The sequence below is a fragment of the Lemur catta genome, chromosome 15, assembly GCF_020740605.2.
Source record: "Lemur catta isolate mLemCat1 chromosome 15, mLemCat1.pri, whole genome shotgun sequence".
NCBI lineage: Eukaryota > Metazoa > Chordata > Mammalia > Primates > Lemuridae > Lemur > Lemur catta.
Genome location: NC_059142.1, coordinates 39,107,744 through 39,131,912, shown reverse-complemented (window position 1 = coordinate 39,131,912; position 24,169 = coordinate 39,107,744). Strand labels below are relative to the sequence as shown.

At 57.9% G+C, this 24,169-nt stretch overlaps 1 protein-coding gene across 1 annotated transcript; it reads left to right on the top strand.

Moving 5' to 3' along the window:
• LOC123620935 (junction plakoglobin) lies at positions 1 to 22,126 on the top strand. Its single transcript, XM_045526523.1, is given in 16 exon segments — positions 1 to 83; positions 10,403 to 10,618; positions 12,524 to 12,783; positions 12,972 to 13,210; positions 13,997 to 14,198; positions 14,630 to 14,774; positions 14,867 to 14,970; positions 16,150 to 16,389; positions 16,391 to 16,489; positions 18,197 to 18,352; positions 18,573 to 18,692; positions 19,276 to 19,426; positions 19,510 to 19,631; positions 20,523 to 20,562; positions 20,829 to 20,995; positions 21,316 to 22,126. Coding segments are annotated over 14 exon segments (2,238 nt in total). The 5' UTR covers positions 1 to 83; positions 10,403 to 10,410; the 3' UTR covers positions 20,981 to 20,995; positions 21,316 to 22,126.
• Positions 22,127 to 24,169: the final 2,043 nt, after the last annotated feature.

Sequence of the window (24,169 nt, the reverse complement as noted above, 5' to 3'; positions counted from 1 at the left end):
GCCCGAGCGCGCCGAGCTCAGTTCGCTGCCCGCGCCGGCTCCCACCCGGCCCGACCCCGATCCGGCCCGGCCAGGCTCCACACGTAGGTGCGGACTACCAGGGGCAGGTATCGCGGGGGAGAGGGAGCGGGCGGCGAGCGTCCGCGAGGCCGGTCCCAGCGGTCTCCCGGCAGGTGAGGGCGGGTGCCAGGAAGCACCACCCTGCACCAGCGGCAGGGGGCGCGCTGGGGTCCTGGGCGCGGCGACTAAGGGGGCGCGGGGTTCGGGAGAGCCCGCCTTGGGGCTCCGGGAGCGGGAGATCCGAGCAGGGCTGAGGGCGATCAGGGCAGGTACCTCCCGGGTCGCGCCTCCCCCGGACCCGCGGAGCCCGCCAGACGCCGCGTCCCAGATTCTCTCCCTGAGCTGGCGGGGGAGACTTTGACCTGCTCTGCCTGCGTCCCAGGGCTCACTCTGCAGTCGGGGATTTACCGTTTGGGAAACTTGCTGCCGCTGGTCTCTTTGGGGCCACCCTCGCCCCATCCCACGCGTCATCCTCGCCTTCCCTCCCTCCCTACTCCCCCAGGCCTGGGTGGGGCCCTATTGTCTGCACCCAGCTTGCCCAACTGTGGGGGCTGAGCACACATTTTCCCAGCGACGCTGGCCTCACCTGCTCGGCAGGTGAGCGCACGGAGTCCTGTGGCCGGCTCCCGGAGGCTCGTTGATATTACCTGCGGCGCCTCCCTCGCCTCCCGTGGGTGCCGGGCCAGGGCTCCTTCAGGGGATGTGGGATGGGGTGACAGTGGGGTTGGTGCAGGGCCCGGCTCAGTGCCCAGCTGGTGTCTGGCATCCGTGGCTCGGACTGGGGTCTGGGAGGAGGTGTCTGTGCATGGGTGGAGAATTCAGGGTCACCTGGCCCAGTTTCCAGTAGCTGTGGCTTCCAGAGTGTTGGTGTGGGAACAGGACTACCCTTCTTCCCTAACCTCTTATTGTTGGAAAAATCACCCAAAACAAACTTTGCAGAAGGAAGTACTCACGCCAGTTTTCTCTTGGGGTTTTCCTGTCTCCTAGCCCAGAGCTTCCTCTAGGCTTAGGGGGTCCCGCTTCGTGCAAAGCCCCCTCCCCCAGCCGGCCCCAGGCTCAACCTGGGCCAGAGTCTGCGCTCTGACCCTGTCTCCCTGCCCCCACCTGCATCCCGTTTGCTGGGCCCCTGGGACCTGAGGTGGGGGCCGGGGTTGGGGGGGAGGGCCGAGAGGGGAAGCTGCTTCTTCCGTCTCTTCCTGCCTCCAGGGACCACCACACCCCCTCGGAGGAGGCCTGCCTGCTAGTGGCTCTCTCTCCCAAGCTCTGCCCCCTCCCCAGGAATGGGGGTGGGGCGGGGCTGGGCCAAACTGTGGAAGGTGGAGGGAGTGGTTGTTCTCTTCTCTACCCCACCCCCTCCTTACTTAGCCAGCTGGTAATTGAGGCTGTGGGGCTTGCTTGCCATCTGATTTCTGAATTAGGAAGGTGCGTGCTTTCTGGAGCCTTCCCAGATCTTTCGCCACCCCCTTTCCTGAGAGAATTTGACGGCGAAAGTGGGACAGGAGGATGGCTTTCTGGGGGAAGGTTTTGTCAACAATAGACTCCCTCGGGCAGAGGTGCATCAGGCCCCCCACCTCCTCTGCCCCCAATTTCCTAAGAGCCCTACCCGACCCCTCGCCGGAATTGGGGCTCTTAACCAGGCTTTCTATACCAGCCTGTACAAACCAGAGTGTGGTCTTTTCGCAGGACTTGGAGCGCAGCCCCCTTGGGGGACTGAGAGCTGGGTTCTCTCTCAAGTCCTGGGTGTGGAAGGAAGGTGGGAGGGGCATCTGCGCTGCTTGGGGGGGGCGGGGGCAGGGAGCCTGCCACCTCCTTTGGTTGCTGATGGGAGAGTGGGGGAGCGCCAGACCCACCCCCTTGGAGTGTCCTGAGTAGGGGGTCAGGTTCAGCCCTGGGCTAGGGGGAGGCTGAGGTGGGAACCCAGGCCCTGGGAGGCCGGGGGAGGGGCCTGCACCTCTGGGGAACTACAGGGGCATGGAGTTTGGGCAAAAATAACCTGTTTTCCCCCTTCTTGGAGCCAATGTGGAGGAGGGGAAGGCATTGTAATTACACTGGCTACATGATTAGTTTAGCTAATCTGGTTTGTGGCTGTGATGAAAAGATAATACTGAGGAAGTATTGCTAGGAGGTGCCTGGTGAAACTGGCCACTGGCTGGACTTGAGGGGGAGGGGAAGAAGGTAGGATCCCATTAGTCATTTCTTGCTAAGATCAAGCCCCAGCTTGGGTGGCATGAGCCCTCTTCTCCCCACTCCACCCCTCCCTTGCACCCCAGCTCCACCCCATTCCCTCTGGAGCCTCCATTCAGGCTGTGCAGCCAGGCTCTGAGAATGCAGTGTGTGGGAATGAAGGGCAGGCCAGGGCTGGCAGCTTTTTCCCTTCCTGGAGGCCCATGGGGTGGGTACCGAAGAGCGAGGTCTCTCCCTACCAGGAGCCACCTTAGAATGAGATGGGGAATTGACTGGTCTACACAGGGCTGTTTATCTGGAGAGATGGTATAGGGGGCTGAGCTGGGTTGGAGTCCCAGCTCTGTCTCTCATTGCCTGGGTAGCCTTAACTTAAGATCAAGGAAAGACTTTAGACACCAAACACTTTCATGAACTGTTCTCACTTATTCCTCATGGCTGTCCATGAAGCGGGTATCATTATCTCCATTCTACAGATGAGGAAATTGAAACTCAGGGAAGTTAAGTCACTTGCCCAGGGTTGCACAGCTAGACGCTGAGCAGAGCCAGGACTGGCATTTGGGTCCTCTGGGGCTGCAAGCCCAGAGCCCATCCTGCTGCCCTGCCCCACTGAAGTTCTGGGAAGGACTCTTCTGCCGCCCATTTTTGAGAGCCTCTGCTTGATGGGGGAGAAGAGAATTCGGAAATGCCCATAAAAGTAGGTGTGGGTGGTGAAGGTGGGGGTGACTCATGTCCTCGCAGCCACCCTCTGAGGCCTCCCCAGTGGCTTGGTTTTTAGTTCCTGGTGGAGGAGGCTCTCTCCTGAGGCTAGGGGCTATGGCTGTTGTTTGGGGGAGGTTGGGAGGGAAAGAGGAGGGGAAGGGTCAAAGCCCTGCTGCCTCCTGGCTTGAGCTGGGTAGAACTATGGCTGTTCTGGGCTTGTCCCTATATAGGAAGTGGGAGTTGCCTGCTTTGCTGGGGGCTGGAGCTGTGCCAGGATAGAGGGGGGCTGCTCCCTGGGGAGTGGAGAGAAAGGAGAGTCAGATTTAGGCCTAGACTAATGTCCTGCTGGGTGCCACCAGTCAGTGCTGCCAGGCTGCTCTTGGCGGGGAACTGGCTGTCCCATGCTTTGGAGCCCCGGAGACCAGGGGTAGGTTGCTTGCTGGGAGGGCCTTTCTAGTGACGGGGTGGGGGTCATGGGTGCTGTCTGTCAGCCTGAGCCTTTGCCCTTGAGGGAAGAGCTGGTGTCAGATTGTCCTCTCAGACCTGCCTGGCTCTGGCACCTCTGCCAGCTGGGCAGCTGACACCAGAATGGGCCTGGAAAGGGGGTCTGGGAAATGGCTTCTCCATACGTGATGGTGCAGCCTGAGCCCTGAGCCTGTCACCAAGCTTCCACAGCCCTTGAGGGCAGGAGGAGACCCCAGGCATGGGGACTATTGATCCTGGAGAAAGCTAAGCGGACTCGAGGTCGAGACAGTAGGAAAGAGAATGAGCTCAGTCCCAGCTGACTGCTACAAAGAGGGGGATGGGCTTGCAGTTTTCTGTCACCCTGAAGGACGCAGGATCAATTGGGACTGATGCTCTTATAGAAGGAATGGAGGCTAGACAGGGGGAAGGACTTCCTGTCTGCTAGAGATGAGATCTTGAGTTGAAGAAGAGTAAGAGGGAGGGGTGGGGGTCCAGGATGGGGAGCAGGCAGGACTCACTAATTTTTGGAGTGAGTCTGAGACCTGCTGGGGTCCCTAGGGAAACTTCATCTTGGGTCTTTCGAGAGAAGAGTGACATAGCAGTGAGAGGGAGAGACATCTATGAGCAGGCTGGCCTAGCGACCCCTGTGAAGAGGAAAAGTCGTGTGGTTGGGCAGGTATCGGAGCTTGAGTTACTGTGAGTGACACCATGAGGCCTCTCTCAGGACGTGGTTGGATCTGGTGGCATTCTAGGGACGTGGACTGTCCCATTTTCCAGCCAATTCCTTGGCCAGGCCTGAAGAAAAAGCTCTCTGACCACTCCCCTTTGCTCAGCCTCCTGGCATCTTGGCCTTTGTGGGCCCTCAGGGCAGGAAGTTCAGCTTTCTGTGTCTCCCCACTATGAGGACGGTGGCTGGGAAATCAATAAACTGCTTATCTGTGGGTGACTCTCCCTCTCCCTTGATTGAAAAAGTAATATCTGATCATTGTAAAAAAATTGGGAAGTTTAGGCCAGGTGCAGGGCTCATGCGTGTAATCCTAACACTCTGGGAGGCCGAGGTGGGAGGATCGCTTGAGCTCAGGAGTTTTAGACCAGCCTGAGCAAGAGCAAAACTCCGTCTCTACTAAAAATAGAAAAATTTGAAAAATTAGCCAGGCATGGTGGTGCACACCTGTAGTCCCAGCTACTGGGGAGGCTGAGGCAGGAGGATCGCTTGAGCCCAGGAGTTTGAGGTTGCTGTGAGCTACGATGACATCACTGCACTCTACCCAGGGTGACAGAGCAAGAGTCTGTTTCAAAATAAATAAATAAAATAAAAATAGGCCAGGCGTGGTGGCTCACACCTGTAATCCTAGCACTCTGGGAGACCGAGGCGGGTGGATCATATGAGCTCAGGAGTTTGAGACCAGCCTGAGCAAGAGCGAGACCCCCCTCTCTACTAAAAACAAAATAGAAAGAAATTAGCTGGACAACTAAAAATATATAGAAAAAATTAGCCGGGCATGGTGGCGCATGCCTGTGGTCCCAGCTACTCGGGAGGCTGAGGCAGGAGGATTGCTTGAGCCCAGGAGTTTGAGGTTGCTGTGAGCTAGGCTGACGCCATGGCACTCTAGCCCAGGCAACAGAGCTCTGTCTCAAAAAATAAATAAAATAAAAATAATTTAAACATTTTTAAAAATAAAAAAATAAAAAGTTGGGAAGTTTAGAAAAGTTTGAGAGAAGAAAAAAATTGCTCATCATCCCAACTCTGTTAGGCAATTTCCTCTAAGATTTCTTTCCCTTCTCTTTTATTAGCATCCTTTTGTTCTTTAGCCACGGTCTTGATGAGCTCATGCTCTGTATACAGTAGCAAATTTTAAGCAAATCTTTATTTAAATCGTGATGTTCTCCAGCCTGTGCTGTACAGGGATCTAGTGAAAATAAACAGGCGGGTTTTTCCTGCTCTTCCGAGAGAGGGTCGGGCAAGGATTCGGACACAGCCAGCCCTCTGCTCTTGCTTCCTGATGCGGGGTGAAGCGTTTTTCCATTCCCAAGAGTCCTGGTTGGGGGTCATCTGCTGCTTTGGGATCCGGCCTGCCCAGGGTCACCGGCAGCGAATGGCATTGGAGCCCTCTCCAGGGAGCACAGGGGTTCCCGGGGTGGAGCTACTTGTGCAGGGCATTTCCCTGTCCTACAAACCCCCTTCGTTTTCCCACCCAGGTTTGTTTGCTTTGGGAAGGAGCCCAGGAGGAGGAAAGCAAACACTCTCTGGGGCCACAGGCCTGAGCCTCCCCCAGGCCCAGCCTGTCCTCAGGCCACAGCTCAGCCTGTGCCCCAGACTGGAAGTGAGGGTTTCCTCCGGAAGCTTAAGACCAGCTTCTCTGTCCTGTGTCCTGCTTTGATCTCTGCCCTCTTGGAGTGGCCAGTCTGCCGACGCAGACCACGGTGCCTGCCAGAGAACCTCCAGTCTGCGAGAGGGTCCCTCCGGGGCTGCCAGCCAGAGGAGAGAGACCTGCTGGGAAGCCCCAGCCTGAGGCGTGGACAGGCTCTCAAGGGAATCGGTCATGTCTGTCTCTGTACTTTTCTAGAGCCTGCTTGTGTCTGTGCCTGGGACTGCTGGCCAGATTGCAGCGGGAGCCCCGCTGAGCCCAGCCTCCCCGGGGCTGCTGTGTGGGGAGTGCGCCAACCGCAAGGGGGACAGCTCAGTGTCTCTGCTCCCACCCAGGACCCAAACTTCATTCCTCCCCACCAGCCCTGCCCCTCACCCTCCCCAGGGGCTCTGGCCTGGGGTTGGGAGGCAGCTCCTCACCTAGCCCTCATCTGAGGGGTCAGAGAAAGAAGCCCGGGTCTTGCTCTGGGTCCCCCAAAGCAGGCTGCCAGCCACCTTGCCAGCCACCTGTCTGTGCCAGCCTTCTCCTCTGCCATCTTTTTGTTCTACAATACGAGGGTGCTTGCCTGAGCCTTGCCTGTGGCCAGAGTCCCAGTGAAAACAGTAGCTTGATTGTCTCCATTTTACAGATGAAGAAAATGAGGCTTAAGGAAATCCAGTAACTTGCCCAAGTGGTGGGGCTGGGTGGAACCCCTCTCCCCACTCAGAATCCCACGCACTTCCACCCGTCCTCTGTCACTGTCTGAGCCTCGGGATCTGTGTCTGCACAGGATGCTGGTCTCTGGCCTGGGGAACCTCTGGGGGACCCAGCCCCACCCTGTGCTTCTGTCCTAAGACAGCACGGCTTGTGGGCAGCCTGCCCTCCCTGTGTCTCCAGGTGTCTTATTGACACTTGGCGCCCTGTAGTCCAGCCCAGCTGTGGCGGTTAGTGACTGTTCCCAGCAGGTGCTGGCTGGTGCAGGAGCCAGATGTAGCTCTGCTGGGGTTATTTTTAATGTCAGGGCTGGGCTGCACTCTGCTAGGACAGTCTTGGATTTCGGGTGCCGGGTGCGGAGGAGGAGGCAGGAAGGAGGGGCAGGGTTCACCCCAAGCAGCCTCCCTGCCTGCTTGCAGACTCAGCTGGTGTTGCCTGCGGGGGAAGGGTCCTCCGCACCCCTCGTCTTCTGTCTTCCTGTCCTTGAGCTGTCCCTCACTCCACCCTGTGATCTCAGAGCTGGCTTCTTCCTCCTGTGCTGCCAACAATAGAGCGCACTGCTAAACAAAGGCCCCCCATTCAACTCAGTAACCTGCCCTGTCCCTGTCCCTGTCCCTGTCTGTCCCTGGCTGGGGCGTGTGGGCAGGGCCTGTGTCTGTTTCTCCCGCTTCCGCCCGGATTCTGTCCAGGGGCATTGCGGAAGGTCTGACTCCAGGTCCGGGGTGGAGAGGAACGAGACCAAACTGGGTGCGGCTCCCTCCACCCTGGAAACTGTAAAATCAGCACTTTTGTTTCTTGTGGGAGAATTTCCCTGGTTCTCCTGGGGAGGAGGTAAGGAGAAAGGTGGGGCTGGTTGACAGTCCTGCCTGAGGTCTGACTTCCAGCCTTCCTATTGCAGGAATAGCTCTCCCCATGGTCCTTTCCTCAACAAGAGTCCTGGTATCTGTCCTTTCTCTGAGCCACTTTCCAGCTCTGACCTGGCCCGCCCTCAGCCTTCTGTCTGCCATGGGAATCCTGGTTCCTTATTCCTAGAATCTTAGACATCAACACCTGGGCCACCCTTTCTGTAAATGAACAGGGAAAGTCATTGCCCAAGGACACCCAGCAAGTCTGTGGCAGAGCTGGGACTAGAACCTGGGACTCTTGATTTGCAACTGGGTGCTTTCCCCCCATCTGCGAGCACCCTTGGCCGCATCAGCCCCCTCCTCCCCTTGGCAAGAGGGCTCAGCTCCACACGGTCTTGTCTAGTGGCCTGGGTGCTGGTCCCCCTGGGGGGATGACCTGGATTGGAGCAGGTGCTACCATTTTCTCAGTGTGGAGCCAGCTTCCTTACCTCGAAATTGGGACTAGAAAAATGCCTGCCAGGGTTGCTTTCAGGGAAGAGTGAGATTTGATAATAAAGGCTACTGTCCCCTACCCCCAGTGGTATCCTTTGACCTCTGTATGGCCTCTCTCTGTCCCTGGGCAGCTGTCTAGCACTCAGCATCTCTTGGCTGGAGGCCTGGGCTGGTGGGGGTGGTGAGGGGCCTGCTGAGGAAGCACCTTGCCTGGGGGCCGGCCTTGACCTTGGTGGTCCCTTTCAACATGGGGCTGGCAAGAAGGTGGTCCCTGTGGTTTGGGGTTAGGCCCGCAGCCCTCTGGCTCAGCTGAGAAGGCCTGGGGTTAGTCTCTGTCTCTGGGGAGAAGCCCCAAGGTTAGGCGCCGTCTCGGTTAGGCCCGCAGCCCTCTGGCTCAGCTGAGAAGGCCTGGGGTTAGTCTCTGTCTCTGGGGAGAAGCCCCAAGGTTAGGCGCCGTCTCTGTCTCTTCTCCGGTTGGGATGGGGTGTGTTTATGGACCAGGGCTGGAGACGTCCAGTTAGGCCCGAGCAGAGCTGACTGAGGCTGGGCATCCAGATGTCGGCTCGACTTTCTGCCTAGCAGAGTGACATTCAGAGGGTTGGTGCCACCATATTTCCTGATGTGCGGTGGCACCGTCCTTCTCAAGTGCTTGCATGTCCACTTTTCTCCCTTCTCCCTGGGGGTGGCGTCTGTGTCTCCTCCATTTTCTCTGGGGACCCGCCCTTGGGGCTGGAGGAAGGATGGGGAAGGCAGGAGGAAGCCAGGCAGGATTTTCCTGAGTCTGCCTTCCCCAAGCCCCCCTTTCCTGCCTGTGGCCCGTCCCCTGTGCTGTGGGGGAGGGGCCTGTGGGAGGGGGTGGGGCTCCTCCTGAAATAGCCACCCTGGCCCAGGCCTGGGAAGCAGCTGGGAGCATCTGGCGGCACAGAGCCTGCTGTCTGGCATTCAGGGCCTGCTTCTGTGTATCAGCACGAAACTCTGAGTCACTCAGGATGGCGGGAAGAGAAGGAGGCAGCTGGGAGCGGGTCTGGCCCCTGCCTCTGCCTGTTCCAGGTGTGCTCACGGGCCACCCTGCGTCGCCATAAAAGGCAAGACCTGAAGGGTCATTCGTCATCCTCCTTGAGGGCAGCACTGGGGCTGTCACAGGGAAGACACATCCCTGATGCTCTCTGTTCCTGGGGTGGGGCCAAGTTGCACCAGCCACCCCACCCTCGCCCTCCCCCAGCCCTCCATCACAGTGGGACAACCGGTTTGAGATGCTGGGTGCTGCCCGGCATCATGGGTGGAGCAGCCTGGGGTCTGCCTGCTCTCTGAGGCCACGCTGGGATGTGCAGTGGCCACCTTCTTCATTGTCACTCACTCACGCCTGTGCCTGATCCTGGCTCTGCAACTTCTAGCCTCAGTTTCCACATCTGTGAATGGGGAAACAGAGCATGTGCTATGAAACCCGTCTGTGAACATGGTGGCATTTGTGCGGGCTCTGGCCCATAGCGCCCCTCACTGGATCTCAGTGTCCCTTGCCTGTCCCACAGTCGCTGACCTTGGGAGGTTGGTTCCCAAGACCGTGGAGCCAAACGCAGACCACGTGGGAAGTTCACCTCCCTGGTACAAAGTGGGGCCCAGCTATTCATTAACCTTCAAGTGCCCCTAAGTCTGCAGAGAGAGAGGAGTTCCTGAGAGGCAGTGACCACCCAGAGGCCCGCCCCGCTGCAGATGCCTGGCCTGGGTTTGGGGAGACCAGAGGAGAGAAGGCAGGACTGAGAGGAACAGCCATGGCCCCCAACACTGGGCAGCTGCCATGTGCCAGGCACTGTGCTGGGCCTTTGCAACATGGTTCTCACAACCACCTGTGAGGGAGGTGGTGTAACCCATTTGACGGAAGTGGACACTGAGGCTCAGCAGAGAGGGGAACTGCCCTGGTAGTAAGGAGCTGAGATTTGAACTGGTCTGTGGTTCTCCGAATGCTGCAAGGGGCTTCTGGGGTGCTGGGAGAGACTTAGGGCCACTTGTGATCCTGCCCAACCTGCAGGACAGTGAGATCCTGGAGTCTCCCAGGGAGCCTGGGGCACTCCAGAGAAACCTGTCTGACTGCTTCCCTGCCCCACCCAGTCTCCTGTCCAATGGCTGGGTGTGGCCTCGCCTCTGCAGCCTTTCCCAGGGAGCCCCCGTGGGGCAAGGCTGGGTCCACAGACCCCAGAGGCTGCTGGGGGCTCCTGGGAGTGTTGGGTCGGGACAGCAATTGAGCCTAGGGCTGCTGGGGCATCTAGCTCTTTCCTGCCCCAGCCCCAGGGGTTCATCCCCCACTGGAGGCCAGAGATGCAAGGCCAGCACTCAGACAGCTGGCACCCCTGGGGCTCCTCTGCTCCCAGGGCATCTCATATAGGCAGCCCCTCCCCTTCCCCGGGCCTCGGGCCCTTCTGTACTCCCCTCGCCCCCATCCTGTAGCCCACTGGGGCCCTTGGGGCTGTGGTGGGGTGAGGGGAGACCCCTGGCGGGGCCTGGGGAAGGGCTGAAGCTGGGGGCTGGGCCAGGTGTTGGGGGGCCCCTCCGGGGGCCAGCTGACTTCCTGCTTCCTGACTTCCTTCTTTGTGCCGCCAGCAGCCACGATGGAGGTGATGAACCTGATCGAGCAGCCCATCAAGGTGACCGAGTGGCAGCAGACGTACACCTACGACTCAGGCATCCACTCGGGCGCCAACACCTGCGTGCCCTCAGTCAGTGGCAAGGGCGTCGTGGAGGACGACGAGAGCTGCGGGCGCCAGTACACGATCAAGAAGACCACCACCTACACACAGGGCGTGCCCCCGAGCCAAGGTCAGGACCCCCGGGGACTGTTCCATGGGGCAGAAAACCTGGCTGGGCCCTGCAGACAGGTCCCAGTAGAAGGAGGCAGATTGTAGGGGCCCCGTTCTGAGCAGAGAGGCCCAGTTCCCACTCTTAGGGAGCAGCGCGGTGGAAGCGGGGAGGTACGGCTCGTGCTCGCAGGGGCCCACCCAGTCTGCGGGAGGAGGCACGGGGCTTCAGGGTACCCCGTGTGGGAGGGACCAGACTTCTCTTCCATGAACCCTCAGCATGGAGGGAAGGTGTAGACTCCACCCTTAGCGTGCCCCAGTCTGAAGGAAGAGGCTCAGTCATTGATGGGAAGGTGTCACTGCTGCCCTTAGGGAGCCCCTGGACTTTGGGACACATCCCTTTGGCTCCAGAACCCTCAAGGTCGATGGGAGAGTCAGGGCTGCAGCCCTCAGGAGTCCCCAGGCATCCCCTGTGCTCCTCGTGGCGGGGGTGGAAGGAGGGGGCCCAGGTGTGCTGGGGGAGAGGGGTAGCCCTAGGACTGTTGTCCACAGGTGCCTCCAGGGCCGTGAACGTTACAGCAGGTGAGCTGTGCTCGCTGGGAAGAGGTGCAGGGGGACTGTGGCTGTGGGGGCTCCACCGAGCTCGGCCCCTGCACGCTGGTCTCCCCCCTGACAGCAGGCAGGGGCCTCCCGGGTTGGCAGGGTGAGGAGTTTGTCGGTAGCTAAGAGGACAGCATCCAGGTGGGAAAGCCATGTAGATGTCTTCTCCTTCCTGACTCATCAGAAGGCAGGGCCTCTGCCTCCCTCTCCCCGGAGGCATCCAGATGGTTGCCAGGGCAGGGTCACCTGGGCACTGTTTGTGGGGCTCCCAGGCCCCTCCCCCCCAGGGCCCCAGGGAATGGAAGCTGGAGGGGACCCTACGGTCCCAGCTGAGGACCCAGCTCCTGCTCTCTGAAAGCCAGGCCTGTCGTTGCCGTTGATCTGCTGCATGGTGCTGGGCGGCTCTCTGGGCCTCCACTTGCCTGCCTGTGTAGTGGGACAGTTGCTGCCTTTGGTGATGGTGAGAGTATAGTTAGAATTCTGAGATTGCGGAGTTGAAAAGATGGTTGGGGGAGGAGAACAGAGTAGGGGCATGGGCCCCTGAGTCAGGCTGCTGTGCCCAGTTCTCCCATCTGTAAAGTGGAGGTAATAATTATACTTACCTTGTAGGGTTGTTGTCAGAGTAAATAAGAAAATAAAAGAAGGCCAGGCGCGGTGGCTCACGCTTGTAATCCTAGCACTCTGGGAGGCCCAGGCAGGTGGATCGTTTGAGCTCAGGAGTTCGAGACCAGCCTGAGCAAGAGCAAGACCCAGTCTCTACAAAAAATAGAAACATTAGCCAGGCGTGGTGGCATGTGCCTGTAGTCCCAACTACTTAGGAGGCTGAGACAAGAGGATTGCTTGAGCCCAGGAGATTGAGGCTGCTGTGAGCTATGATGATGCCACTGCACTCTAGCCCAGGTGACAGAGCAAGACCCTGTCTCCAAAAAAAAAAGAAAAAAGAAAAGCACTTAACTCACTGCCAGGCACTGTATAAGTGCTGAAAAAATGTTAGCTATTCTTATTAAAAATAAGTATGACTAACATGTTTATAGTGATAGGTACCAGGCAGATGAATCTTTTCAGAGTAATTTATGACTGTTTTCTCATTTAATCGTCATAAGAATTCCCTGTGGTGGCTAGAACCATTTTACAGATGAGGTGACAGGCAATGGTGACCTCCCCCAGGTCCCCGGTGAGAGGCGGAACAGTGAGTGGCGAGCTGGGGCCTCGTCAGGGTGCGGACAGCCCAGGGAGCCAGGCGGGGCTGTCCGTGCATCCTGCCCTACTCCCTGGGGCTGGCCCCTGCCTGCCTCCTGCACTCAGTCCCTGCCCTGCTGGCCCCCAGGTGACCTGGAGTACCAGATGTCCACGACAGCCAGAGCCAAGCGGGTGCGGGAGGCCATGTGTCCTGGCGTGTCTGGCGAGGACAGCTCTCTGCTGCTGGCCACCCAGGTGGAGGGGCAGACCACCAACCTGCAGCGCCTGGCCGAGCCGTCCCAGCTGCTGAAGTCGGCCATCGTACATCTCATCAACTACCAGGACGATGCCGAGCTGGCCACCCGGGCCCTGCCCGAGCTCACCAAGCTGCTCAACGATGAGGACCCGGTCCGTGAGAGGCCAGGCTGGGGTGGGGGAGGGGAGAGGTCAGGTGTCCGCAGGGGAAGGACATTGTAGAGGTGGAGAGAGATCATGACCCAGACCCCCCATGCGTGTGAGGAGTCTGACTTGGGTCCACCTGAGCTCTGGGGAAGGGGCGTCCTGGCCCCTGCTCACTGCTCACGTCCACCCTCCAGGTGGTGGTGACCAAGGCAGCCATGATTGTGAACCAGCTGTCGAAGAAGGAGGCCTCGCGCCGGGCCCTGATGGGCTCGCCCCAGCTGGTGGCGGCCGTCGTGCGCACCATGCAGAACACCAGCGACCTGGACACGGCCCGCTGCACCACCAGCATCCTGCACAACCTCTCCCACCACCGCGAGGGGCTGCTCGCCATCTTCAAGTCGGGCGGCATCCCTGCTCTGGTTCGCATGCTCAGGTACCGCCCCTGCTCACTGCGGGAGCCCAGGACCCCGGGACACCCCCTCGCTTGGGCTTCCCCCTTCCTCGCCTGGGCTTCCCATAAGCATCTTTTGCACCTACTGTGTGCCAGGTGCAGAGCTACACCCTGTCCTCACACTCAGTGGCTCACAGCCTAACGGAGGAGACGGGCACATAAACAGCAGGTTAATTATTGGGATACCATATAGGCTATGGCGGAAGAGTGTCAAGATTGCTCAGAGGTAGAATTGCTCTAAGGGCTAAGAGAAGGGGGTTGATGGGTGAGTGGAGTTTGGCCAACGGAGAAGGGAAGAACATTCAGGCAGAAGGAATAGCATGTGCAAAGTCTCTTGCAAACTTTCTCTTTCCTGGCCAATGTTGTTTGGCCTCATTCCTTGTACCCGTACTAGGCTAGGTGCTCCCTAAGGGTGGAGATAGTGATGTCACTCCCCTCTGAATGCCACTCAGGGCCTGTCTAGCACGTGGCCTTCCACATGGTCACTCAGTAGGGATAGGTGTCGAGGGGACCTGCTATGTGCTCAGCACCAGGCTGGGGGCTCAGAAGCAGGAGTCACAGCCCCAGTGGGGAGAGGAGAGTGCTGTGGGCTCTGTGCACAAGAGTGGCGCTGGGCTCAAGGGACGGTCAGATTTTAGCAAAGGGGTGTTTTCATGGGGTGTCAGTGTGGGGAAGGCTTCCTGGGGGAGGTGGACACCCATGCCAGGCCCCCATGTATGCCAGGCCCCTGGGACCTGACTGGTGCTAACCCCCTGCCCACCCTCCCAGCTCCCCCGTGGAGTCGGTCCTGTTCTACGCCATCACCACGCTGCACAACCTGCTGCTCTACCAGGAGGGCGCTAAGATGGCAGTGCGCCTGGCGGACGGGCTGCAGAAGATGGTGCCCTTGCTCAACAAGAACAACCCCAAGTTCTTGGCCATCACCACTGACTGCCTGCAGCTCCTGGCCTATGGCAACCAGGAGAGCAAGGTGGGCCCCTCCCTGCCCTCCCATGGCCTGAAGCCCATCCTTCCATCTTGCCCTAGGCCCTGTCCTCTGCCCCCTCACTCTGTGTGTTTATTTATTTAGAGACAGGTCTTGCTCTAAACCCCAGAATTTTTATCTGCGGGGTTAAAGATTTTCAACACTTCTAGGCTTTTACCCAGATGGCCAGACTGCTTTCCAAAAGGACTGGACTAATTTCCAGTGCCATCGGTGGTAATGGGTATGAGTAGAGTTTTACCACATCCTTGCCAGCATTGCGTATTTTCTTTTTTCAGACTTTTGATTTACATAACGGCCACAAATGCTATTTGGGTTTTAGCTGAAACTCGGTAATGACAGTTCTGTCACTTGCCCCCCCTACCTTCCTTGTTCCTTGTCACATTCCCTGTTTATCTCACTCCCCCCTGCCCCCACAGCTGATCATCCTGGCCAATGGAGGACCCCAGGCGCTTGTGCAGATCATGCGTAACTACAGTTACGAGAAGCTGCTCTGGACCACCAGCCGGGTGCTCAAGGTGCTGTCTGTGTGTCCCAGCAATAAGCCTGCCATTGTGGAGGCTGGTGAGTGTTATGGCCTCAAGGGTGGCTGGGCGGGGGCTCTGCCTAGCACCATCCTCCCCTGTGGCTGACGGGACCCCTGTCCCTGACCCCAGGTGGGATGCAGGCCCTGGGCAAGCACCTGACAAGCAACAGCCCCCGCCTCGTGCAGAACTGCCTGTGGACCCTGCGCAACCTCTCAGACGTGGCCACCAAGCAGGTGAGGGAGGTGCCCAGGCCTGGGGTCGACCTCTGCAGCTGCCTCCTCCAGCCTCCTGTCTGGGTGTCGGACCTGAGGTGCTGTGGGAGGACTGTGGCCTCTCAATCCCCCGCCCTCGTGGCTGAAGACTCTCATCCCATCAGCCAAAGGCTCTAATCCCTATTGTGGGTTTGGGAAGGGAAGAGAAGCGGGTGGGGGCTGATGTTTTAAGCTGGGGTTCAGGTGGTGGCAAAGGAATAGTTTTGACCTGGACTCGGGGCAGGGAGCAATAGTGCACCAAGACATAGCTTTGAGTCCGGGCAGCTAAAATTATCATTAAAGAAAAAGTGCATCTCCAGGACAAGCCCCTGGTCCCTCCCTCCAGCGAACCTGCCCTTCCCCAGCACCTCTCCCATTAATGCGCTGTTCACTGAGCACCTGCCTTGCGCTGGGCTCTGCTTGGGCTTGTGGATGTCAGCTCATTTAACCCGTTCGGCATCCTGGAGGTAGAGTGTGGGACCCTGTTGGTTAGATGACGAAACCAAGGCTCAGGGAGTTAAGTAGTGGCCCGTGGTCACAGCTAGTAAATGACAGAGCTGGGATTTGAACCCAGGACTGTCTGTCCCCAAAGCTGGGGTCTTTCTGCCCCCCGTACAAGGCCCACATGGCTCTCCCTGGGAGAAGTGAGACTTCTGAGTTACACATTTATCCTGAAAGTGCATTTGGCTTAGGGCCCCCTCAGGGGCGGCAGGGAAGGCCTAGAAAGGTGAGAAGCATATAAAAGGGGCTCAGCTGGGCCACTGAAACATGTGGCCCCACGGCAGTTGCCTCCTGGCCTAGAGGCTTTACTTGGCCACCAAACCCTCGGTCTGAGTAGGGCTCTGCCTGGGTCTGAGGGCCCGAGGGAGAGGCAGGTGGGGTGGAGGGAAGAGCATGGGCTTAGGGGCTGGCCTGGGTTCCGATCCAGCCACTCGCTGTGTGTCTGTGGGCCAGCTCCTCAGCCTCTCTGAGCCTCACTGCCTCCCTTGCTGCGAGGGACAGTAACACTCTCTCCCAGGGCATCAACGTGTTGTGGGAGTAGAGGTTCCGAGGCACGAACAGGCAGGGCTGACCCCTGCTATCCCGCTGCCCTCGGACATATTTGGGAAGGCTCCCTGGAGCTGGCTGCTCCCTCACTCCCCACTGCCTTCCTCGCCCCAGGAGGGCCTGGAGAGCGTGCTGAAGATTCTGGTTAATCAGCTGAGCGTGGACGACGTCAACGTCCTCACCTGCGCCACGGGCACTCTCTCCAACCTGACGTGCAACAACAGTAAGAACAAGACGCTGGTGACTCAGAACAGTGGCGTGGAGGCCCTCATTCACGCCATCCAGCGTGCCGGCGACAAGGATGACATCACAGAGCCCGCCGTCTGTGCCCTGCGCCACCTCACCAGCCGCCACCCCCGAGGCCGAGATGGCCCAGAACTCTGTGCGTCTCAACTACGGCATCCCAGCTATCGTGAAGCTGCTCAACCAGCCCAACCAGTGGCCACTGGTCAAGGTACTGGGGTTGGGCCAGCAGGAGCTCCCTGCTGCAGGGTCAGGCGCCGTGTCAGTACGGGCGAAGCTGCTGCAACAAAGATGCCCTAAATACAGTGGCTCAAACAAGATAGAGGTTTCTTTCTCTCCCATGTAACAGTTCAGACCTTGACATTGGCTCTGCTCCAGAGATCCAGATTCTTTCCATCTTGTGGCTCCGCCATCCCCTACAGTGGAGCTTCTGAAAGCTTAGTATGCGCATGGGCACCCTGGGCAGTCTCATTAAAATGCAGGTCCCTATTCAGTAGGCCCAAGGGCAGGGTCTGAGATTCCGAGACCAGCGCTCAGGGGATGCCCCTGGTGCATGGGGCACGTTTCTCACGCCGGAGGGTCTAGATGAGTGTTGTCCTGACATGATGGTTGGACTGAACACATGCCCTAGATGGGTTCTGGCCCATGAGAAGTGGGGAGGGCCAGTGGCCACCAGGAAGTGGGACCCATAGCTTCCGCTCACGACCTAGAACTCGGTCATTTGGCCCCATGAAGATGCCAGGAGGTTAGAAAGTGTGATCACCATCCAGAAGGCTGCGTGTGCCCCTAAAACTCAGCAAGGCTACTAAAGAGAGGATTCTGGGGGACACTTAGTTTCTGCCATGGGGAGTCAGGGGTATGAAGGGGGGGCCTTCTCCTCTGGAGGCCACTTGGGTAGGGGAGATGTGCGTCATTTTCCTGTCGGTCAGAGGGTGTGAGGGTGGGCCAGGTGGTGGCAGGCCCAAGGGACAGACGTATCCGAGAGGGTCTGTGTGTCTCTATGTGTAGAAACAAGGAAAAGAGCCAAAGGCAGGGTGACGTCTGCCCCTGGAGCGTGGGAAGCTGCCACTGACTGGGTTTTGTCAACTGGCACAGGAGCCAGCTGGCAGGGGCCTCCACTAGCTAAATTTTAGACAATGTAACAGAAAAGAATGACTCTAAGTGATTATGTACATTGGATTTTTAAAAAAGTTATAGTAAGAAAAAAAAAAGGCAGTGTGTGACCCCTCCTCGGTGCTTGGTCTTGGCTGTAAGCCAAGGTGGGGGGAGCATGTGCACCCTGAGCCAGCAGCTAGGTGACAAGTGACAAGTAACCCAGGCAAGTCATCCAGCCTGTGCTCACGTCCTCACCTCACATGATTTCATCAGCGCTGGCCCAGGCTTCTTGTTTTGAGGATCAAATGAGATGACAAATTGCTTTGCAAGGCCCCGAGGGACTCTGGGAGGCCAGAGTGGCTCCTGTGAGTCGAGGACCCCAGGGAGACCTCTTCTCAGAGCCCTGCTGGGGAGTGACTGCAATGTGAGCGTCACCTGAGCGGGAGGCTTTGGGGTCAACCATAGGAAAGACTTCCTGATAACCAGGGTTGGGAGCTGTCGGAGAAGCAAACAGGGTCACAGTGTCTGTGGGTGGTTTAAGAGAGAGAGGACGGAGTGAAGGTCAGGACATGGTGGAATGTTCTGGAATGGGGTGTTATTTTAGCAGGTGCTATTAGAGGTAGCCATGAAGACCCACGGATCCTATGGAATAAGGGACAGGGGCTAGGGGTCTTCTCATTCTCTGCAGGTCTTCCAGCATGTCTGTATCTGGCCAAGGGGACAGAAAAGGTGACAGGGGAGGGAAGAAATGCCTGAAGCTGGGAAATTGAGATCCTCCAGCTGCCCAAGAAACGTCCCTGATCACTGTCCCTTTTCTTGCCAGGCAACCATTGGCCTGATCAGGAACCTGGCGCTGTGCCCAGCCAACCATGCCCCACTGCAGGAGGCCGCGGTCATTCCCCGCCTCGTGCAGCTGCTGGTCAAGGCGCACCAGGACGCCCAGCGCCACGTGGCTGCAGGCACACAGCAGCCCTACACGGTAAGTGAGCCGGTGGTGCCTGTGACAGCCCTCCCAGGGGGGCCAGGGTGTCCTCCGTGCACACGTGTGAGCATGTGTGTGTGTGTAAATGGGGAGGTGAGTTGCAACTGATGCCAACTCCAAGAGCCACTGATGTTTGTCAGGGTGTCATAGTGCGGGAGGGTTGTGGCCGTGTGTGTCTGAGGGCCACCTGTCCCCGTGCCCCTGCCTCCTCGTGCAGGACGGCGTGAGGATGGAGGAGATCGTGGAGGGCTGCACTGGAGCCCTGCACATCCTCGCCCGGGACCCCATGAACCGCATGGAGATCTTCCGGCTCAACACCATCCCCCTGTTCGTACAGGTGAGTCTGGGGCAGGTGGGCAGGTGAGGCTCTCCCCACCCCCACACTGCTTAAAGGGGAAGGTTGAGAGTGACAGGTTTGAGAGGTCTGGGCCAGACATGGAGAGGTCTTTGGAGCAAGTGGCCACACGAGGAGTGACTCCTTAGCAGACCCCTGATGGAAATGGCTTTCCAAGCTCAAAAGCAAGAGACGAGATCACAGATGGAAAAAAAAAACCATCTTGAGATTCAACCACATAAACATTAAAACCATCTGTGTGTCAGAAACAACCTAAAAAAGCATTAAGAATGTAATCAGCAGACTGGGAAAATACGTGCAGGCGCCATAACAGACGAGAGTTTAATATCCTTCGTGTAGAAGAGCTCATTAATACTCTATCCCAGTAGTTAGATACGGGCGGAGGCAACAAGTAAGTCCCAGGTGGGTCATATGCAAGTGACACTCAGCCCCAGGAGTTTAAAGAAATGACAGCCCCAGCGGGAGCCGTTTTCCACCATTGAATTGGCAAAGGGGAGAGGTGGGTGGGGCTGTGGGTGCGCTGCCCGGCCTGCCTCACCCCCCACCCCGTGTTCCCTCTCCCCAGCTCTTGTACTCGTCAGTGGAGAACATTCAGCGTGTGGCCGCCGGGGTGCTGTGCGAGCTGGCCCAGGACAAGGAGGCGGCTGACGCCATTGATGCTGAGGGGGCCTCTGCGCCCCTCATGGAGCTGCTGCACTCCCGCAACGAGGGCACAGGTGAGGGGCTGTGCGGTGGGCAAGCGGGGAGAGGGTGGTGGAGGCAGACATCTGACTTAGCCTTTCCTTTCCTCTCTGCTCAGCCACCTATGCCGCTGCTGTCCTGTTCCGCATCTCCGAGGACAAGAACCCAGATTACCGGAAGCGTGTGTCCGTGGAGCTCACCAACTCCCTCTTCAAGCATGACCCGGCTGCCTGGGAGGCTGTGAGTGGCCTGGGTTGGACTGCAATGTATGGTTGTGCAAGTTGCACACTGCACGAGGGCAACATGCTGTCAACTTCATAGATTTTTACTTTTATTTTTATTTATTTATTTTTGAGACAGAGTCTCACTCTGTTGCCCAGGCTAGAGTGCCACGGCATCAGCCTAGCTCACAGCAACCTCAAACTCCTGGGCTCAAGCGATCCTCCTGCCTCAGCCTCCCGAGTAGCTGCGACTACAGGCATGCGCCACCATGCCAGGCTAATTTTTCTATTTTTTGTAGAGATGGGGTCTCACACTTGTTCAGGGTGGTCTTGAACTCCTGAGCTCAAGCAGTCTTTCCGCCTCAGCCTCCCAGAGTGCTAGGATTATAGGCGTGAGCTACCGCTCCTGGCCCGTAGATTTTTATTTTATCATTGGATCATTGATGACAATTCCTAGCAGATGAAAGTAGTAGGTTGAACCATATGTCTGTTTTTGACCTACAAAAATGGCAATTTTATTTTGTCCTAATGAATATAAAGTGCTTACAGAAGGAGTGCCCTTTCCTAACTTGCAGGAGGGTGCTGTGTGTCAGCGGCCTGGCCTGGCCGGGGCAGGGCCCTGCACCGTTCTTGAGTCCTCTTCCCTCCACTCCCCTCCCGTGCTGCTCTGGTTCTGTGGGAACCCAGCGCGATTGGTGAGACCCTCCACCCTGGGGAGGTATCGAGGACATGAGCTCATCAGGGCACTGGGTAACCCCATTTCATCACCCTCGGTTCCTCCAAGGGCTCTTTGCTTTCCCCTGGCCCCCTCTTCTAGAAGCATCTCTCCTTGCCCCCAGCTGAGATCCAGCTCAGAGGCTGCATTTTCAGAGGCCCCCCCCCCCAGCAATGTTTCTCTCTCCCTGTGCAGGCCCAGAGCATGATCCCCATCAACGAGCCTTATGCAGATGGTGAGTGTTCAGAGCGCTTTGGGGCCCGGGGAGCTGTGTGGGTGTGTGTGAGGGGACACACTGTGTCTCCAGGACTAAAGGACCCATGGCAACCACTGTGTGGCCTCCACCAGCCCAGCCTAGATCCCCTGATGCGGGAGTCTGCAGAAGGGGTCAGGCCCACTGGGGGGGGTAGGGGCAGGGCTAGAGGAGGGGGCTGAGGGCTGCCCAGAGTGCCCTGCAGGGTGGCCTGCAGACCCCGGACCCAGCCCCCTTCTCGTCCCCAGACATGGATGCCACCTACCGCCCCATGTACTCGAGCGACGTGCCCCTCGATCCCCTGGAGATGCACATGGACATGGACGGGGACTACCCCATCGACACCTACAGCGACGGCCTCAGGCCCCCCTACCCCACTGCCGACCACATGCTGGCCTAGATGCCTCGACCCCTGGTACAGCACCCTCGCTGCGGGCTGCTGGGGCACCGGCTTTTGCGTCTCTCTAGAACCTCCTCCTGCTGGAGGCCATCCCATTTCTCCATTGAAACCCTGGCTCCTTTTCAGGGGTGGGGGTGCGGCGCTGCTGAGCTTCCCCAGGCAAGGCACGCCCTGTCCGGCCTTATTCCCGTCTTTGCTTGGGGCAAGGGGTCCTGCTCCTACCGGCCCTTTCCTTCCAGGGGTGGCGGGCAGGTGACACGGGAGTGGCATGAGCTTCTGGGAACACAGGCCTGCCGAGCCCCTGACCTCTCCGTGTCTCTGCTCACCCCCACCAGGTGCGGTTCCTCATCTGAGAGGCTCTCCGTGCAGGCGATGGGGCAAGACAGAAAAGTGCCTGAGCTGGGGGCCGGGCTGCGACTTCCTGCTGAACCCCGCGCCCCCAGAGGTCCTCCGTAGGGTCTTTCTTGGGATGGTGTTCTGCTCCTTCTTTTCTGTCCTGGGCCTGACACCCCCTCCCCACCCCTGTGGCCCTGGCCACTTAAAGCTTCAGACACAAGCTGCCCACTCTGTTCCCCACCCCAGAACCCCCCCCCCCCCCCAGCCTATCTCCAGCTGCCTGGGCCCTGCAGGGTTTTGGTTCTTTCTCTGAGTCTGATTTTCTCACCAAACTCCACTGACCAACTGCCCTGAATTCCTGGGGTCTCTGGGACTCAAGGTTCAAGGCCTGAACCCCGCAATTCCAAAGCTTCTCTTGAAAAGTTCAGGAACCGTCCAGGGGAGACGGGGCGGAGGTGTGGAGAGTGAGTCCCCGCTCCAGGGGACAGCCCGCTTCTCTCTCCAGGATGCTCAGTTGGCTTTGCTCCTCAGTACCAGGGAGCTTTGGGGACAGCTCCCACACACCCTGTCCCACCCACACAACTGCCCTGGCTGGCCCCCAAGAAGTGCTCTTGGCTGACCCCTCTGGTGTGCGGTGAGGGGCTTTCTCTTACCCTTCCTGTTTCAGACTCCCCCCACCACCTCCTGCACACGCGTGGGGGAATGGGGGGGTCCCAGCAGAGAGTTTTATTATTATCGCTTTATGTTTTTGGTTATTGGTTTTTTTGTATAGACCAAAGCAAAGAGAATAAAAGTTACACAGAGATCCAATGGAGGCTGTTCAGGGGTGTGGGATGGGAGAGGCGGGGGGCTTTCCTAGCAGCCTGGCGTCCTCCTCTGCTGGGTCCTGTATGTCATTGGGTGGCCGTGTCATGGGAGAGACAGGGAAGGGGGAGCTGGGGACAAAGGAGCATTTAAGGAGCTAGAGTCGATTTAATCCAGTACTCGTTTAGGGTGCAGAGGTGACTGGAGTGAGTCCCCCCTTCAGGACACCAGGATGCTCAGGGACACTCGGCCTTACTCTGTCCTCAAATAGGCAACCTCCTTGCTGGTCCCTCAGTTTCCAGCCCTGCTCTGCTCCCGACTGGCCTTAGTGTACATTTGGCAGGTGTCTCTTGTGCGTAACAGCCGTGGTTTATGGCTTGGAGTCCAGGCCCCGTGTTGGTCTGCAGTGGGCCCACCCCTGCCCCTGTCCACCTCCCCTCTGCTGCCCCCCCCCGCCCCCATACTCTGCCCTCAGCAATGCCAGTGACAGCCAGCAACCTCCTCGCTGCCACCTGCCTCCTGATCTTTGTTCATGCTGCCCCCCTGCCTGGAATGACTTCGCTGTTTATCCACTGGGATCTGTCATTTCACCCATCACATTGGTCTGTCCAGCTTATGTGACAGTTCTCCACCTTCAACCCCAAACGCTTTCTGGGCTGGGCTGGTTACGATGCACGTGGCAAACCTGTCCACATGTGGCACCTGTGTACCTGCTCTCGCAGGGTCCGATGCCTGCTCTCCGCGCCTGCCTGGAGCCCAGGGCAGTTGGGGGGGAGGCTGCGGCCTCGGTCATGGAGGGTCAGTGGGATGCGGGGCTGGGGCTGGGGCCGGAGGCAGGTAGCCCAGGTAGGAAGTGGCTGTAAGGCCCAGGCAAGAGGTGACGCCATGCTGAGCAGAGCTGAGCTCAAGGAGGGCTTTTATCCATGCACTTTACATGCGCCTCGTGTTCGGGGCTCTGGCAAGAAACACTCAAGTTGGGTAAATTGAGGAGAATTTTATAGGGGACAATTTACAAAGGTGTGGGCAGGTATAAGAAACAGCAAGGGAGAGGCCTGCTGGGCTAATTACAGTGCCCTGGGCTAATTACAGTGACATCCTGGCGGCTAGCCTGAGGCAGGAAGGGAGCGGATCCTTGGGGGGGAGGTGGGGATGAGGGGAGGCCAGCGGCCATGGCTCACACCTGTAATCCTAGGACTTTGGGAGGTGGAGGTGGGAGGATTGCCCGAGGTCATGAGTTTGAGCAATAGCCTGAGTAACATATGGAGACCCCATCTCTACAAAAAATACAAAAATTAGCTGAGCATGGTGTACACCTGTAGTCCCAGCTAGCTACGTGGGAGGCTGAGGCAGGAGGATCACTTGAGCCCAGGAATTGGAGGTTGCAGTGAACTATGATGATGCCACTGCACTCTAGCCACAGTGACAGAGACCCTGTCTCAAAATAAATAAATACATAGGTAGGAAATAATTAAATGGAATCCTAAATCCTAATCTTTGATCTAAAAACAGAAAATACGGGGACATTCTGCTATACCCAGGACATGTGGGAAAGATTTGAGAAATTCAGTTGATTCCCAAGTTCATAATAAATTACTAGTACAACAAAGCTATGGAGGACAACTCAAAAACACAGTCCCAGTGTATTAGGGTTTATAGAGAAATGGAACCAATAGGATATATGTATATATAAAAGGGGATTTACAATGAGGAATGGGTTCATTTATTACGAATAGTTGATTATGGGCTGGCGAGCTGGCTCATGCGTGTAATCCTGGAGCCCTGGGAGGACGAGGTGGGAGGATCCGCTTGAGCTCAGGCTGCAGGTGTAATTCAGCCCAGGTCCCAAGGCCTGAGACCCACGGGAGCCAATGGTATAAATCCCAGTTTAGGGGCAGGAGGAGATGAGATGAAATGTCCCAGCTCAAGCTGGGAGGCAGGAAAAAAAGGGGTAAATTTCTTCTTCCTCTGCCTTATGTTCCTCTCAGGCCCTCAGCTTCACTGGGGATGCCCGCCCACCTTGGGCAGAGCTACCTGCTTCTCTGAGTCCAC